Below are 14,040 nucleotides of genomic sequence, written 5' to 3'. Positions count from 1 at the left end.
GGTGGGGAGGGTGGGGAGGGTGGGGAGGGTGGGGCTGGGTGGGGGAGGGGCTGGTCACCCCGTGGCGCCCTTATAAAACTAAACGTTTAACCTACTCACGCCGGCTTGTGCCCGCCCTCACAGTCGGGCATATTTTCGGAATCCACCACGCCGCCGTTGACCCTGGCCATTGACCGAGCAACCCAACGTTCCTACCAGCTCCCTCCGCAGGAATGTGTTAAATACGCCTTCTTTCTCCACTTATTGTGTTCAGTTTGTTGCCCATTCCTCCACACCTCCAATTAGCACGCTTGGTTACGTACGGTGCGAAATAAGTTCTACATACTCTACAGCTTTCTGAGATGCAGACGAATTAAGGTGGTGTTAAATAAATAAAATAATGAAAAAAATATATCACACGCAATTGCATACCACAGATGAATTGTCTTAAATCCTGCAATGTGTCCGCATGAATCGGAACCTCATTAAATGCCCAACATCGTTCTTGTATCGTAGCGCAAAGGATTCTTTACAATTATTTTGTAAAACTTTGCACGTGCGTGCGTGTGTGTGCGGGTTGTTAACATTTACATATGAGTGAGGTACGCGAACAATACAGTACTGGAGTTTTCTTCACACTTAGGATACATTAGTATTGTTTGTGTCACCATAAATCATGCAGTTAGCTATGCGAGTGTTTTAAATATCCTAAACCACGCATCAGGTTTCAGAGCTTCTACGCGTCCGCTTGCATTACGTTTGTCTAAACTACACATTCCATTGTGGAAAGGAATATGGGGGGGGGGGGATAATTAAAAGTTCACATCGGTATTGTTGCAAAGTGCGTTACAAACGACTGCTTAGATTTGTTAATGTATATAAAAAAGAGACTAGTATATTCAATTAATAGAGGTATCAACTTTGTCAATAACTTTCATTTGCACCACACTTTGCACCACACTTTTCAAAGTGCACACTGGGATTTCAATGCCATTCCTTCATACAATACGTAACATTCCCTAATATACGCGTCTTAACAAAGCAAACATAAGCAGATGTAGACAATTCACGATGGTTAAAACTGAGAAATGGATATTAAGAAAACATTTTATCTTAATTATGTTTCCCTTATGCGCTATTTTTTTGAAACATTACGACTGTGTTTTGCATATCCTCGTATGTTAATTGTATGAATTACAATAATCCATTCAATATGTATAAAGTTCACAGTATTATTCAGGTGGGCTCATTTTCACAGGATACACATTCCCCATTGGTGCGCTTAACGGACATTGCTCATAAACATTCGAAAAGTAAAAAAATAAAAGATGAGACGTTGATGAACGTGGCCATGAATCATTCGGTGAAATGTCCATGGAGCGAGCGAGCGGGGAGACAAGAGAACAGCTTCAGAGATAAATAAATAAGGAAACTTTCAAATAAACAACGGTCAAGGTGCAGCCCTGCATTGCTCGCTCACGTCGCTGCTGGCGGAAGGGTCCCCAGGAGAGTGAGCTATAAGAGAGCTCCACTCTAAGAGAGCTCCACTCGACGGTATTTTGGTCTACTCTTCCACGCCGGCCAGACGTCTCGGAAGAGGTGGGCAAACCTTCACTTTACAGAGGCGTGGGAGATTTAAGAAACCTGCACCGCCGTTTCAACCGCCGCCACAGCGGGGAGATCGAATCGAACCCAAGACCGTAACACTACGGCAGTATCCCATGTAAAATAAATATGTAATCAATATACATGTGTGTTCATAATATACATATGAGTCAACCATCAAAGGTCTACTTCGTCACCAAAGGAACAAGATACAATAACATTAAGTCCATCAGTCATTGGGCCTTCTGCGCTAATGTTTTCCAGCGGAAATTAGTTTAAATGGGAAGAAAAGAAACCTCCGCAGGTTTTTAATTTCTCCGAGTCTCATTTAGCAGTGTGTGGCCCATTAAACAAACGACTTGCCTGGTGTAGTGAAGCGCGGCACATGTTTACACACAATTTATGTGCAACTTGGTGGATTGTGGGTCGTAACATGATAAAACTAGAGTTTTATAACCAAAAATTACAAGCGTGGCCTCTAGACCAAAGCATGTATAATTTCTCTAATCTTTTTGTCTCAATTGTATATCTTGGTTGTGTTCTCAGTATGATGCAGATCAGCGCAACCGTTCACGTTACGAAACGTCCCACAGAAGTGGACATCACAGAGCCACTTTCGGAGATCTTTTCCAAGTGGCCTTTGGCCCACGCAGAAGGAGGCAGCCACTTCCAACCCGATCTGCCACTGACAGTGGTGTTTGTTGCATGACAGCCGGACCAATATTTCAATTCTCAGAGGTGGAATTTATCAAAATTAATTGCATAAGCAAAATTAATGTGACTTTTTTTGTTTTGGTACTGTCATTGGTGACCCGACTGAGGCTATCAACTCCGTTTAACACGTAGGGCTTTCGCGACCAATATTATTCATAATAAACGTTTTGGGGTTAGATCGCGTTATCTATAAATGTGTCGTAACCCTCTACCACCCGACACGGCCAATCAGCAAAAACAAAAACTAAATTTTTAATGTTGTGGATTCACGCTTCAACACACCGGTGGGCTAAAGCAGTGAACTATTTGTCTTTGTCAACGTGACACTTGTTTTTGCTGATTGGCCGTGTCGGGTGGCGAAGGGTTACAACACAGTTATAAATAACGCGAGCTATCAACTCACTCCACTTTAAAACCCGGCTTAAATCATGATTTGGCTGCCTGGATTTGAACACCAGATCTGAGACACCAGGTCACCTCAAAATGTAATGTTTAAAATAAATAATAAAATATTACTCCTTGTGCACTGTTCAATTCCATGTTATTGTATTACCCACAATCAATAAAGAAAGAGCATGATGGTTTTAGGAATTATGGAGATGCATTTGAAAAAGTCACGTACGCAATGGATAGATTTCAAACTGTCCAAAAGACAATCATTCTCAGAGCACTGAGATGACCTCATAAGCAAATGTCCAATTTATAAACAATCGCTGAGAGTTGCTTATGAAATGAAGTAAATAAATAACATGAAGCAATTCTGAATGTGTTTTATGTTTTAGTATTGACGGTCATAATACTAATATATGATTCTAATGGGCAGTGGATTTTTTTTTTTACGACGGCATTTGGCGCCACGGTGGCGAGATGTAATCGCCTCGCCTGGTGTACAGGAGGCCGTGAGGTCGACCCTGATGTCTGTATATTTGGAATTTGCAAGTTCTCCCCGTGGTCGCGTGGATTTTTTTTCCGGGTCCTCCGGTTTGTCTCTCCACATTCAGAAACGTGCGTTTTGAGTATTTGGCTGCTATAAATTTCCACGTGATAAGCCACTTAGTTGAGCTGTCATTTGTGATAGCCCAGTCGCTTCTGAAAAAAATCACTATATAGCTCAGCGGGCCTTATCTGGTAAAACAAATATATATATAGCTCATAGTTTCGATTTAAAGCTTTCGTGGCTGCAGGGATTCATCTTCTTGGTTCTTTCGGTAAAGTCACGTAGAAGGAAAAAAAAATTAAGTAATTATTTTATTATTAATGAAACATAATAAAATAATTATTTTATTATGTTTTATTTTTATTATTTTATTACTTCCCTTCTACGTAACTTTACCGAAAGAACCAAGAAGATAGCTCATAGTTATTTTAATTCTGCAAGTTATCCACCATGCCTTTTACAACATGTTTTTAAAACTGAGGCTAGCGCGCACAGGAGGGCAGTGTTGAGCAGAAAACGGCCCTGCTGCGAAAACGCGTGCGAGAGATCCATCAAACAGCCGTGCAACGCCCGTGAAATGTCTCGAGTGGTAGCAGGTTTGCGGCTCGCCTCAGAGATTAGCGGGTTTGAGCCCTGCAGCCACCCTGGTTAACGCTGCGGATGCATTCATCGCAAATAACGCAAGTCCTCGTTTGACGCGTTAGACGCGTTCCCGAAAAGTGTCGCGTGAAGCGGTTTCAAAAGCGTTACGCAAAAAGAATCTCCCCACAAATAATGAAAAGTTTGGCGAGATACGATGTACGCACGCGCAGTGAGATGGCAGGACAAATAACTGAGGGTAAACCGCCACATGACCATATCGTTCCGGATACCGTATCACTGTACCGCTCAGTCATGCAGCTCAAGAAAGTAGTTCGCTGTCGAGCGCTCCGAAACCGCGTTATAACGGTGCACGTTCCGTGTTGTGTGAAACTGAACCGCGTTATAGCGAAAACGCGTCGTGTGAACAAGCGTTAAGCGAGTACTTACCGTACGGTACTGTGCACTGTATGCTTTTTCATGTTTAAAGTTCCCACGACGTTTTATATATATTTTTAAAGAGAGGCGGACATGTACGTATGTTGAACTTTTTTCGCACCGTATGTAGCCAGCCGTGCTAATTGGAGGTGCTGGGGAAGGACGACAAACTATGGTCATGGTCAAAATTATCCAAAAAGTCCCCGCCATATTAATTTTCATTTGGTTAAAACCACGTTACAACGTCTCTCCATTGTGAGCCGAACAAAGCCCACCGGCCGTGACGTAACCCAGTCATGCTGCTGGGTGGACAAGGGCGAGGAGAAATTTAGAAACCCTATTTCAACTGCCACACAATGAGATCGAATCTAACTGTCGACCTCTGGACGGACAGTCCAGTGTACGGACCATTACCCCCACAGCAGCATCCCACAAAGTGACGTATTAACTTACGAGGAACGCGATACGAAAACCAGCTTGCCGTCTGGGCAGTCCCAGGATTGCCTTAGGAAGGCGTTGCAATTCGTGGCCACACAATATTACCGTTACTAAAGTTAACTTTTTTATTTTACCATGTAAAGCGATCTGGCCACAAATTATAGCCCAGTGAAGTTGCTAATCATCTGAAAATGTATAGCAGCCAAACCCTCGCGTGTTTCTAAATGTAGAGAGAAAAAGCAGAGGACCCAGAGAAAAATTCACGTGACCATGGGGAAAACATGCAAACTCCAAATATACAGGCATCAGGGTTGGGATCGAACCCACGACCTCCTGTATACCAGGCGAGGTCGTTAACATCTCATCACCGTGGTGACAGCGTAACGCTACCCTTGACAGTGAGAACTTGTGACTCATGCGAATGCTATTGTGCTTGAGTCTAAGAGCTGCATTAAACGCGGCAGAAATTCGTGAGCGCGTACATTTTCTTGTCCATGTTTTGTTGCCATTCAATGGGTGCGGAAAACATAGCTTTACCGCCCAATTCGTAGACAATTGTGTAATGTTTAATGTAAAGATATGTACAAAGTGCTGGTGAAATAGTTTTGGAAATGAGATGTAAAATTATAAAAAAAACTCACAATTCTTACTTTTTTTCTCTCTACCCAACACTGACATCGTAAATTGTAAGATTAAGAAACAGATTTTAGACATTTTTCCTTAGCTTGATGTCGAAACATTCTCACCAACCCATGCACGTGTGCAGTTGTTTACGATACATTTAGATGGGTGACGCAATGCTCACATGGCATGACTCACGCAAGAAGGCTGTGAGTTACCATCCAAAGTGCACGTGTGTATGTTGAACTTCTTTCGCACCATACGTCGCCAACCGTGCTAATCGGAGGTGCGTGAGTGTGGGATTTACTCGCTCTGTCATCCCTCTGTGTTAAATAAAATCGGAGCCACTTATGTAGAAGGCGAACAGCGCTGTCTCTCACGGATACATTCACCCCCACCATGTGAACGTGGAATTCCCAGCTCTGGCAACGGATTTGTCAATAGGAGATTAGCGCCTCTCTCTCTCTATTGCTGTTTTGGGCAGGGGAGAGTTTTCCTTTGATCTTGAATTAAATAGTTTTAGGAATGTCGAGGTGACCGGGTGGCTCAGGAGTCAGAGCACAAAGCCAGCACCGGTAAGAACCTGGGTTCGAATCCAGGCAGTCGCTCCGTGAGTAAAACTGGGTCCTCCGGTCAAATAAGTGGATGGTCTCGGCCTAGTCTTGATAATTGCACGCTATATATATAAATCATGTGAAAATTTGTTTTATACTCAATTTGGCTAAACTCCAACTCTGAGATAGAAACACATCTGTTTGACGGACTGCCATTTGACAGTTGCAGAGCGTGTGTGGAAGTCAAACTCTAGAGTGTGTGGTTCGATAAAAGTCGTTATAAGGAATCTCAGATCTCGGAATTAGTTCTGTGACATCTCCTTCCACATGGGGTGATGCACTGCTCTGTGTTTGTTCCAAATGTATGCTCCTCCATCTCGTGTCGTGAAGCCGTTAGAACAATTTTAATACAATTTAGAAAAAACCCAAAATCAAAGTGCACCGTGTAATATGGAGCTTTGCATCGCACGTGAAAACGAAGGCCCCACAACGGATTAAGCCTGCGATTCGAAAATTCCCACAAGGGATCACGTGAACGCAGAGCCAATCACCCAAGATTCAGAATTATCCACCGAGCGGAGGGGCGGGGGAGGTGGGGGGGTTAGGGGCTGCAGCCTGGGGCCTCGGATTTTGAGGGGGCCTCCCCAAAAATGCTTACCGCTATTATAATCGATAAAACGCGATTCTGTGGTACTGCCATAAATGCTCTGGGTGATTTGTTACGATTTGTATATCGTTTTTTAAAAACCAGAAGCGAAATAAATTGCCAGAGGAAATGAAAAATGTAGTGTTTGGCATTGAACACGAGCGGTGGAAAAATAGTACTGCGGGCGCTTTACTAGAGGGAGCTCTGGAGAGAGTATTTGGCCTACTCTTTCACGCTGGCCAGACATCCTAGAAGATGTGGAAGTAGCCACCCTTCACACCACCACCTGTTACATGCCGATCAACTGTGTGATTGTGCCCACTTAATAATCATGAAATTATTCTGGTAGGAATCTCCTGGTTACACCAGCCCACAGGGGATTATTGTGTCCGTCCGTCCGTCGTGCAGGGAAGGGCTGGGTGGGGATGGTGGGGAGGGGCTGGGTGGGGATGGTGGGGAGGGGCTGGGTGGGGAGGGTGGGGAGGGGCTGGGTGGGGAGGGTGGGGAGGGGCTGGGTGGGGAGGGTGGGGCTGGGTGGGGGGTGGGAGGGGTGGGGCTGGGTGGGGAGGGGCTGGTCACCCCGTGGTGCCCTTATAAAACTCAAAGTTTAACCTACTCACGCCGGCTTGTGCCCGCCCTCACAGTCGGGCATATTTGCAGAATACACCACGCCGCCGTTGACACAGGCCATTGACCGAGCAACCCAACGTTCCTACCAGCTCCCTCCGCAGAAATGTGTTAAAGCGACCTTAAACAATCGTTCTCAGGGTTGCTGTGCATGGCGAGGCGGAAACAGTTTAATGTCAACACAAGGAAGGAAGAGGTTGAAAATAACTAAAGAGAGAGAGAGAAAGCCATTTGAAACGTACACGTTTTTAGTCGAGATTTGAATATTTGTAGTCTGCCTCGTAAGCCGTGACCTCGAAGGGAAACGAGTTCTAGAGTTCAGGTGCCGCAATTGCAAAGGCAACGATCATCACCCCACGTGTGAAGCCTGGACCCTGGGACGGTGAGCAATGCACAATCTGAAGATATTAGTGACCTTGATGGAATATATGGCTGAAGGAGGTCATAATTGTAGGGAGGAGCAAGTCCATTTATAATGCTGAGTGGAGAGATGTATGTATGTATGTGCGTTGAAGGTATTTTGCACCGTACGTAGCCAACCGTGCTAATCGGAGGAGAGATGGGGAAGGCTGTGTCAACTGATCGAAGTGGTGACCTCTGGATTGCGAACGATAAGATCATTGTAGCATCCCAAAAAAAAACAGTACCAGGGAAAACAAAAATTAATATACACAGAGAGGGCCCCTCAAAAGCATAACAGCCCCATACGTACGTGCGTATGTATACATGTTGAACTTCTCTCACACCGTACGTAGTCAACCACGCTAATCGGAGGTGCGGGGGAAGGACAACAGACTAAACACAAAAAGCACTTCTAAAGAAACGAGTTTTCAATCTACATCTAAGCTAATCGAGCACCGGTTCATCCGAGCTCTACCGCGGGATCGTCCGTGTTCATGTGGATGATGAGGTAGGAGAGCAGCTGACACAGATTCTGCCACATGAGCATGGAGAAGAGGAAGGTGATGTCGCTTACGTCAACTTCGCAGCGCACTCCGGCGAAGTCCGCGTAGCATATGCACTCGAAGGCGCCCGCGTGGTCGATGCAATGGCCACCGTTCTCGCAAGGCCCCGACGCGCATTCGTCGATGTCCTCCTCGCAGCTGGGGGGGGAGGGGGGGGTGGGTTCGTGCGGTAGGCAGTGCGGGCAGATGGAGAGACGGGGCACATGGACGAATAGACAGAGACGTGGACGGATGGACGGAGAGGTGGATAAAAGGAAAGATGTAGAGATGGATGAACACGTGGGCAAAACATAGAGAGAAAGAGGTGGATGGACGGACGGACGAATGAATGGACACATTGACAGAGCAAGAAGGTGACGGATGAGTAGATGGATACATGGACAGACAGATGGATGGATAAGGGCACAAAAATGAAGGCAGACAGATGAACAATGTGGAAAAACATCGAAAGAAACTGGTGGATAGAGAGACAGATGGATGGACAGACAGGCAGATATAGAGAGAGATAAATGGACATACATACAGATGGACAAACAACAGATGGTGGATAGATACAGATAAATGGTTCAACCAAGACATGGATAAATGTACACAGATGGATGGATTGATACATGGACAGAAAGACAGATGATTGTGAATATGAACAGACAAACAACCAGACAGAAACAAAGAACAATAAGGTAAGCAAACAGCCACACACATAGTTCATGATTCACTTATCTCGACCTCTTTAGGAGTGGGTTAGTACACGTGTGCAAATAGACACACACAAGTGATGAAATGAGAACTCCCACGTTATTCAACGACGCTGGTGTGATGTCAACAACTGGTGTATCATACGTAAACAAGGTCATATGTTAAGGCGAAGGTCAAGCCCTGAAACGTCTTGCTAACGCCACTGCGGACAGAAGGGCATCCACGCTCCGAAGCTCCGAAGGGCTCCTTTAAAAGAGGGTGTTTATTTTTTGGTCTACAATTCCACACTGGCCAGATGCCTTCAATGAGGTTGGAGCAGCCCACACTTCAACGCAAACAAGCCAACGTAAGTAAAAAAGAAAACGGGTGGACAGGACAATCCTTCCGGGAGTGGCGTGAGCAAAGCAATTGCAGAGCTGCGGCTTTTAACTTTTAGCGGGGCAAAGTGAAGGCGTCGCGTCGCGAGAGCGCGTGAGCCTGCGCTGGGCCGCACCTGTAGCCGCGGTAGCCGGGGAGGCAGTTGCACTTCCCTCCCATCTCCGTGTTGGTGCAGTTGGCTCCGTTCTCGCACGTGACGTTGGGGCCGCACATCACCGGCGGGAATCTCCACCTGCCCGACCACAGAGCCACCAGGCAGTCTCGTCAACGCACGACATTCACTGCGGCCGTCTGGAACGCTCTTCCTTCCGATATTAGGAGGCCATTGGACCTTGTGTACTTTTAAATCTGGATTTGAAAGTTTTTTTAAACGGCGTTTTTGTGTTTGGTTTCTTGTCCTTCTCCCCCACCTCCAATTGGCATTGTTGGCTACGTACAGTGCGAAAGAAGTTCAACATACATAGATACATCCATCGAACAAAGACGGTCACCGCATCGCGCACTTTCAGGTGCGCTTTTGTGGCCATCTGGATCACTATTCCATCCGATATTAGGAAGCTAATGGAGCTGTGCACTTTTAAATCTAGATTAAAAACGTATTTCTTTAAAAGCGCCTTTTGTGTTGAGTTTGTGGAAGGAGATATGACAGAACTAATGTAATAACGAGATTCCTTAAAGTAACATTTTTGTTATCCACGCACTTCGGGGTTCCACTTTCACGCACGCCTTGCTACTATCACACGGAAAGCCAAACTGATGTTGAAATTCTCAGAGATGGAATTTATTCTAATTAATTGATTTTTTTTCATTCACTAACTTTCATTGAAAGTAAATATATATATATTTTAATGAACAAACTTTTTTTTATTTACGTGCAAAAATAAGGGATTGCAAGATTTCCAGGATCAGATCTCGTGATAAGGCTGAGACGGCCAACAGATCGCTGGTGAATGGCACGGCTAAGTCCGGTTCGCCCACACAACCTATGAGCAAATATCGCTTGCCACTTAAGACTGCCGTGGCCAGGAATCAAACATATGTGATCTGGCTTTGCAGTGTAGCACACTATCGACTGAGCCACTCACTTCTCCTCAACAAACACACAGACAAATTATCTCCCCCATATAGGCTTAATAGGCTGCTGGGGCAAGTTCCGTTAGCAAGCACCTATGAAGGCTTGCCAGCACTACACCAAGTCTTCTTTGTCTCCCCAGTGCCTATGTTTACGCATCGCATCAGGTACTCAGTTGAGGCTGAGTTGATTTAGGGGAGGACTGGGACTGGTTAAAATATTCGTCAGTTATTGGTCATGAGCAGGAATTGAATTTGGGTTGCCGGGTTAATAGCTCAGCGCGCTAACCACCACAACAACAACACCCGCCGTTCGCCGCTAAGCAACGTTGACGTCACCACGGCGCTTGTGCCAGGCTATGTGCACTTTAAGGCCAAGTAAATTGCCGAACGCTCGCTGGCACGAAGTCACGAAACAGACCCACACAACAGCGGGGACACGAGAACTCACGGGGTGGTTAATGCCGCCGCCGCCGCTGCGATGTCAGCGGCCGGTGTGAGCACCAGATTTCTTGAATGACGCGAGAGCAGGAGGAAGGAAACAGAAGAGTGAATGAAAGCGACGAAGGAAAGGCAACGATTTTGGCACAGAGGACCTCGGTGGTCATGGAAATGGTGAATTTGAAAAAGGCCGTGAAATATTTTGACTGCTGTGGAAGCACATTGCATTGGGTGCTTCCTTAATTTCCTTTTTAAAAAAATGCCGTACTGGGTCTCTTTCTACAAATAAAAATAGGTTAAATTTCGATTTAAAGCTTTCGTGACTGCAGGGATTCATCTTCTCGGTTCTTTCGGTAAAGTCACGTAGAAGGGAAGTAATAAAATAATAAAAATAAAACATAATAAAACAATTCTCACGACGTTTCGGCCACAACGCAAGCAGCCGTCCTCAGGTGAAAACCAGGTCCGTCGAGGCGAAAATAGTGAAATTTAGGTGGGACATCGTTTCTGTTCGTGAAAATCGTAGCCGTGGACAAAAGTTTTTTTGGCAGTACTTCACTTGCGTCACTAAGGGTGATTTCACATTTAAAGTTTTCCCACGGAGACATTTGTACAAGCCCACAGCGGATAGAAAAGAGAAGAGATGATCAGAATGTGGAATAACGAAGGTCAGAAAGATGATAAACTTAGCAGATTGAGCCAAGTTCAGACTGTCGACCAGAGAGTGACATCACAGGCACCAAATCCAGAACAGAAACTGAACATTGCGAAATGTTGCTGCGCCACATGTTATTAGACTTCACCCCCACCTCCACCTTTTAAGAGTTGTGAACAAGTGTTCCAGTGAGCACAGAACAACATTTCACATTGCCAAACGCCAAACCTTGGCTGGCAAAGTGCAGCAAAAGGCACATTGGGCAACTCTTATGCGTTGTTATGAGATTTAAAACCACCAAACGCCAACAAAAAAATAAGAACTTTTTAAATGAACGGTGACTTAAAAAGTATTTATGTTAAGGTTCCAAATAAGCGCACCATATTTTCCACGTTACAAAAAGGCAAAAAAAAACTACGTTTGTTGCTGTTATAAAACACGACATCGGGTAATTGGGAAATGACGTAATAAAATATAAACTCACGGAATTTTATAGTGGCCACTTGGAATACGGTAACGGTGGAAGTAGCCGTGTGGTGGCAATAAAGTTGTTGACTCAACCCGGTGCCAATCGAGTAATTGCTATTTATCACAGAATGTTTCAACATTTAATCGTTTGACGGGAGCCATATCATTTTGCCCAGTGGCAGCACTGGCTCCAGAACGAGGAAGCTAAAAACCCATCTCTGGAGGTGTTTTCGGAACCATGAATTCATTAATTTGATGCGCAACGATGAATGACCATGCGGCGCATGTAACTGGATTGATTGATGTGTGACAGCACGAGGCTGTCGTCTGTCTGTCTGTCCATCCATCTCTCCGTGTGCCTGACCCTTTGTCTGTCTGTCTGTCCATGTGTCCGCCCGCCCGCCTATTGCGTGCACTCACTCGCAGTAGGTGCCCGTGAAGCCCAGCGGGCACGCGCACACGAAAGCTCCGATGCCGTCCACGCACGTCGCGCCGTTGACGCAGAGCCTCGCGCCCCCCTCCCTGCACTCGTCCCGCTCGCGCTCGCAGTTCTCCCCCTCGTAGGCGGGGAGGCACTCGCACGCGTAGGCCCCCGGCAGGTCCCGGCACGTGGCCCCGTTGGCGCACGGCCGCGACGCGCACTCGTCCACCTCCACCTCGCACGCGTCGCCGCGCCAGCCCGGCGCGCACTCGCAGCGGAAAGAGTCGAACGCGTCCACGCACGTCGCCCCGTGGGCGCAGGGCGCCGCGGCGCACACGTCCTCGCCGACGCAGCCCCGCGCCGGCGGGCGGGCGCGCACGTCTCGGTCGGCCAGCTCGAACCGCTCGGGCTGCGGCCGTCGCAGCCGCAGCTCCGAGTCGGGGAGAAACGGGAGGTGCAGCCCGCCGATCTCCGCGTGTCCCACGCAGCCCCGGAAGCGGCCGGCCCGCCCCCCGCCGGCGCCGCCGTCTTCGTTCTGCGCGAGCGGGGCCCCCCCGACGCGCACCGCCGCGCCGTCCCTCCGCAGGAAGTTGAGGCTGCCTGCCGCGCTCCGGCTGATGGCGATGCTGCCGCCCTCGCCGCCGTTGTTCGCCGGCGGCGGCGCCTTGTCCACCGTCATGATCCAGCGCGAGAAGCGTGCGCCCGGGTCGCTCATGGACAGCACGATGCTGTGCCAGTGACCGTCGGTCACGGCGGTGGCGCCCACCGTCTCGGCGACGCGGTCGCCGCTGCGCAGCCAGAAGCGCGGCACGGAGCCGGCGATGTGGAGTCGCATGGAGTCGGGCGGGCTGGAGGCCTGGAGCAGCGCGGCGTTGGCGGCGCGCGTGCGCACGCGCAGCGTGACGTTGGTGAGGTCGTGCAGCGGGCCGTTGCTGCCGCCGCCGTCGCTCGTGTAGCTGAGCTCGATGGCGGTCGCCGCGCCGAACGTCGCGTTGCTGATGCCTGTGGCGGCCGGCGGACGAGAGAGAAAGAGAGCGACGCGGTGTTAGGTGGGCTCAAGCACCGAAGCCACGGTGTGGCACTGTGGTTCGACAGCATGGCGGACGGTCGGAGGCTTCGGGAGTTTGTGTCCGGTTGTGTGTCGGCTAGGTTAGTCGTCCCTCCAGCGTCTATTACATCATTGCTGTGGCTTCAGGTTGCGAGATTGATTTCCGTACTTGACCCGCCATCCGGGTTGGCTACGTACTGGTGGGAAATAAGTTCACCATACATACATGCAATCGCTGTCATCAGGGGTTGTGCTATGGATGGACTAGCTCTAGCTATGAGAATGTGGAGTTTCCAACACTAGTTCAGGGCAACCGAGTTAACTGAGCAACACCCATTTTCGAGCTTTTATAAAAATGAAAAATTATATTATGGATTGTATTTTTGCTCGTTATCATGGGGCTTAGCGGTGTACAGAGGGCAGTGCAGAAAAACCTTCCGCTGTACTGTACTTCTGTGTGTCCATGTCTGTGCAGCTTGTATTGACTAATTTGCACCGACTCTTGTGGATTGGCAAAGGACTGTCACAGGAACATTATCACCACCTGCCGTGAAGCCAGTGGCTCAAGAAGCCGCTGGAAGAAGATGTACACATGTTGAACTTATTTCACACCATCGGTAGCCAACCGTGCTAATTGGAGATGCGGAGGAAGAACAACAAACAAAACACAAAAATCAGTTTTAAATAATTTAGTTTTTTTCCATCTTGATGTAAAAATGCACAGCTCCAGTAGCTTCCTAATATCGGAAGGAAGAGCGT

The 14,040-nt window shown here is 47.6% G+C and overlaps 1 protein-coding gene across 3 annotated transcripts in view; it reads right to left on the bottom strand.

The window, feature by feature from the left end:
* Positions 1-14,040, bottom strand: part of CRB2 (crumbs cell polarity complex component 2) — a 92,606-nt gene that overhangs the window by 26,167 nt on the left and 52,399 nt on the right. For all 3 annotated transcript variants that reach the window (XM_061571824.1, XM_061571825.1, XM_061571826.1), the window contains 3 exons: positions 12,233-13,235; positions 9,293-9,409; positions 8,115-8,241 (listed from right to left, as the gene is read on the bottom strand). In XM_061571824.1, the coding sequence (XP_061427808.1) occupies positions 8,115-8,241; positions 9,293-9,409; positions 12,233-13,235 (1,247 nt within the window). The remainder of the gene's footprint in view (positions 1-8,114; positions 8,242-9,292; positions 9,410-12,232; positions 13,236-14,040) is intronic.

Source organism: Lethenteron reissneri, chromosome 48, assembly GCF_015708825.2.
Source record: "Lethenteron reissneri isolate LAM-NWPU_2019-01 chromosome 48, ASM1570882v1, whole genome shotgun sequence".
NCBI lineage: Eukaryota > Metazoa > Chordata > Hyperoartia > Petromyzontiformes > Petromyzontidae > Lethenteron > Lethenteron reissneri.
This window is presented reverse-complemented; position numbering and strand designations above follow the sequence as displayed.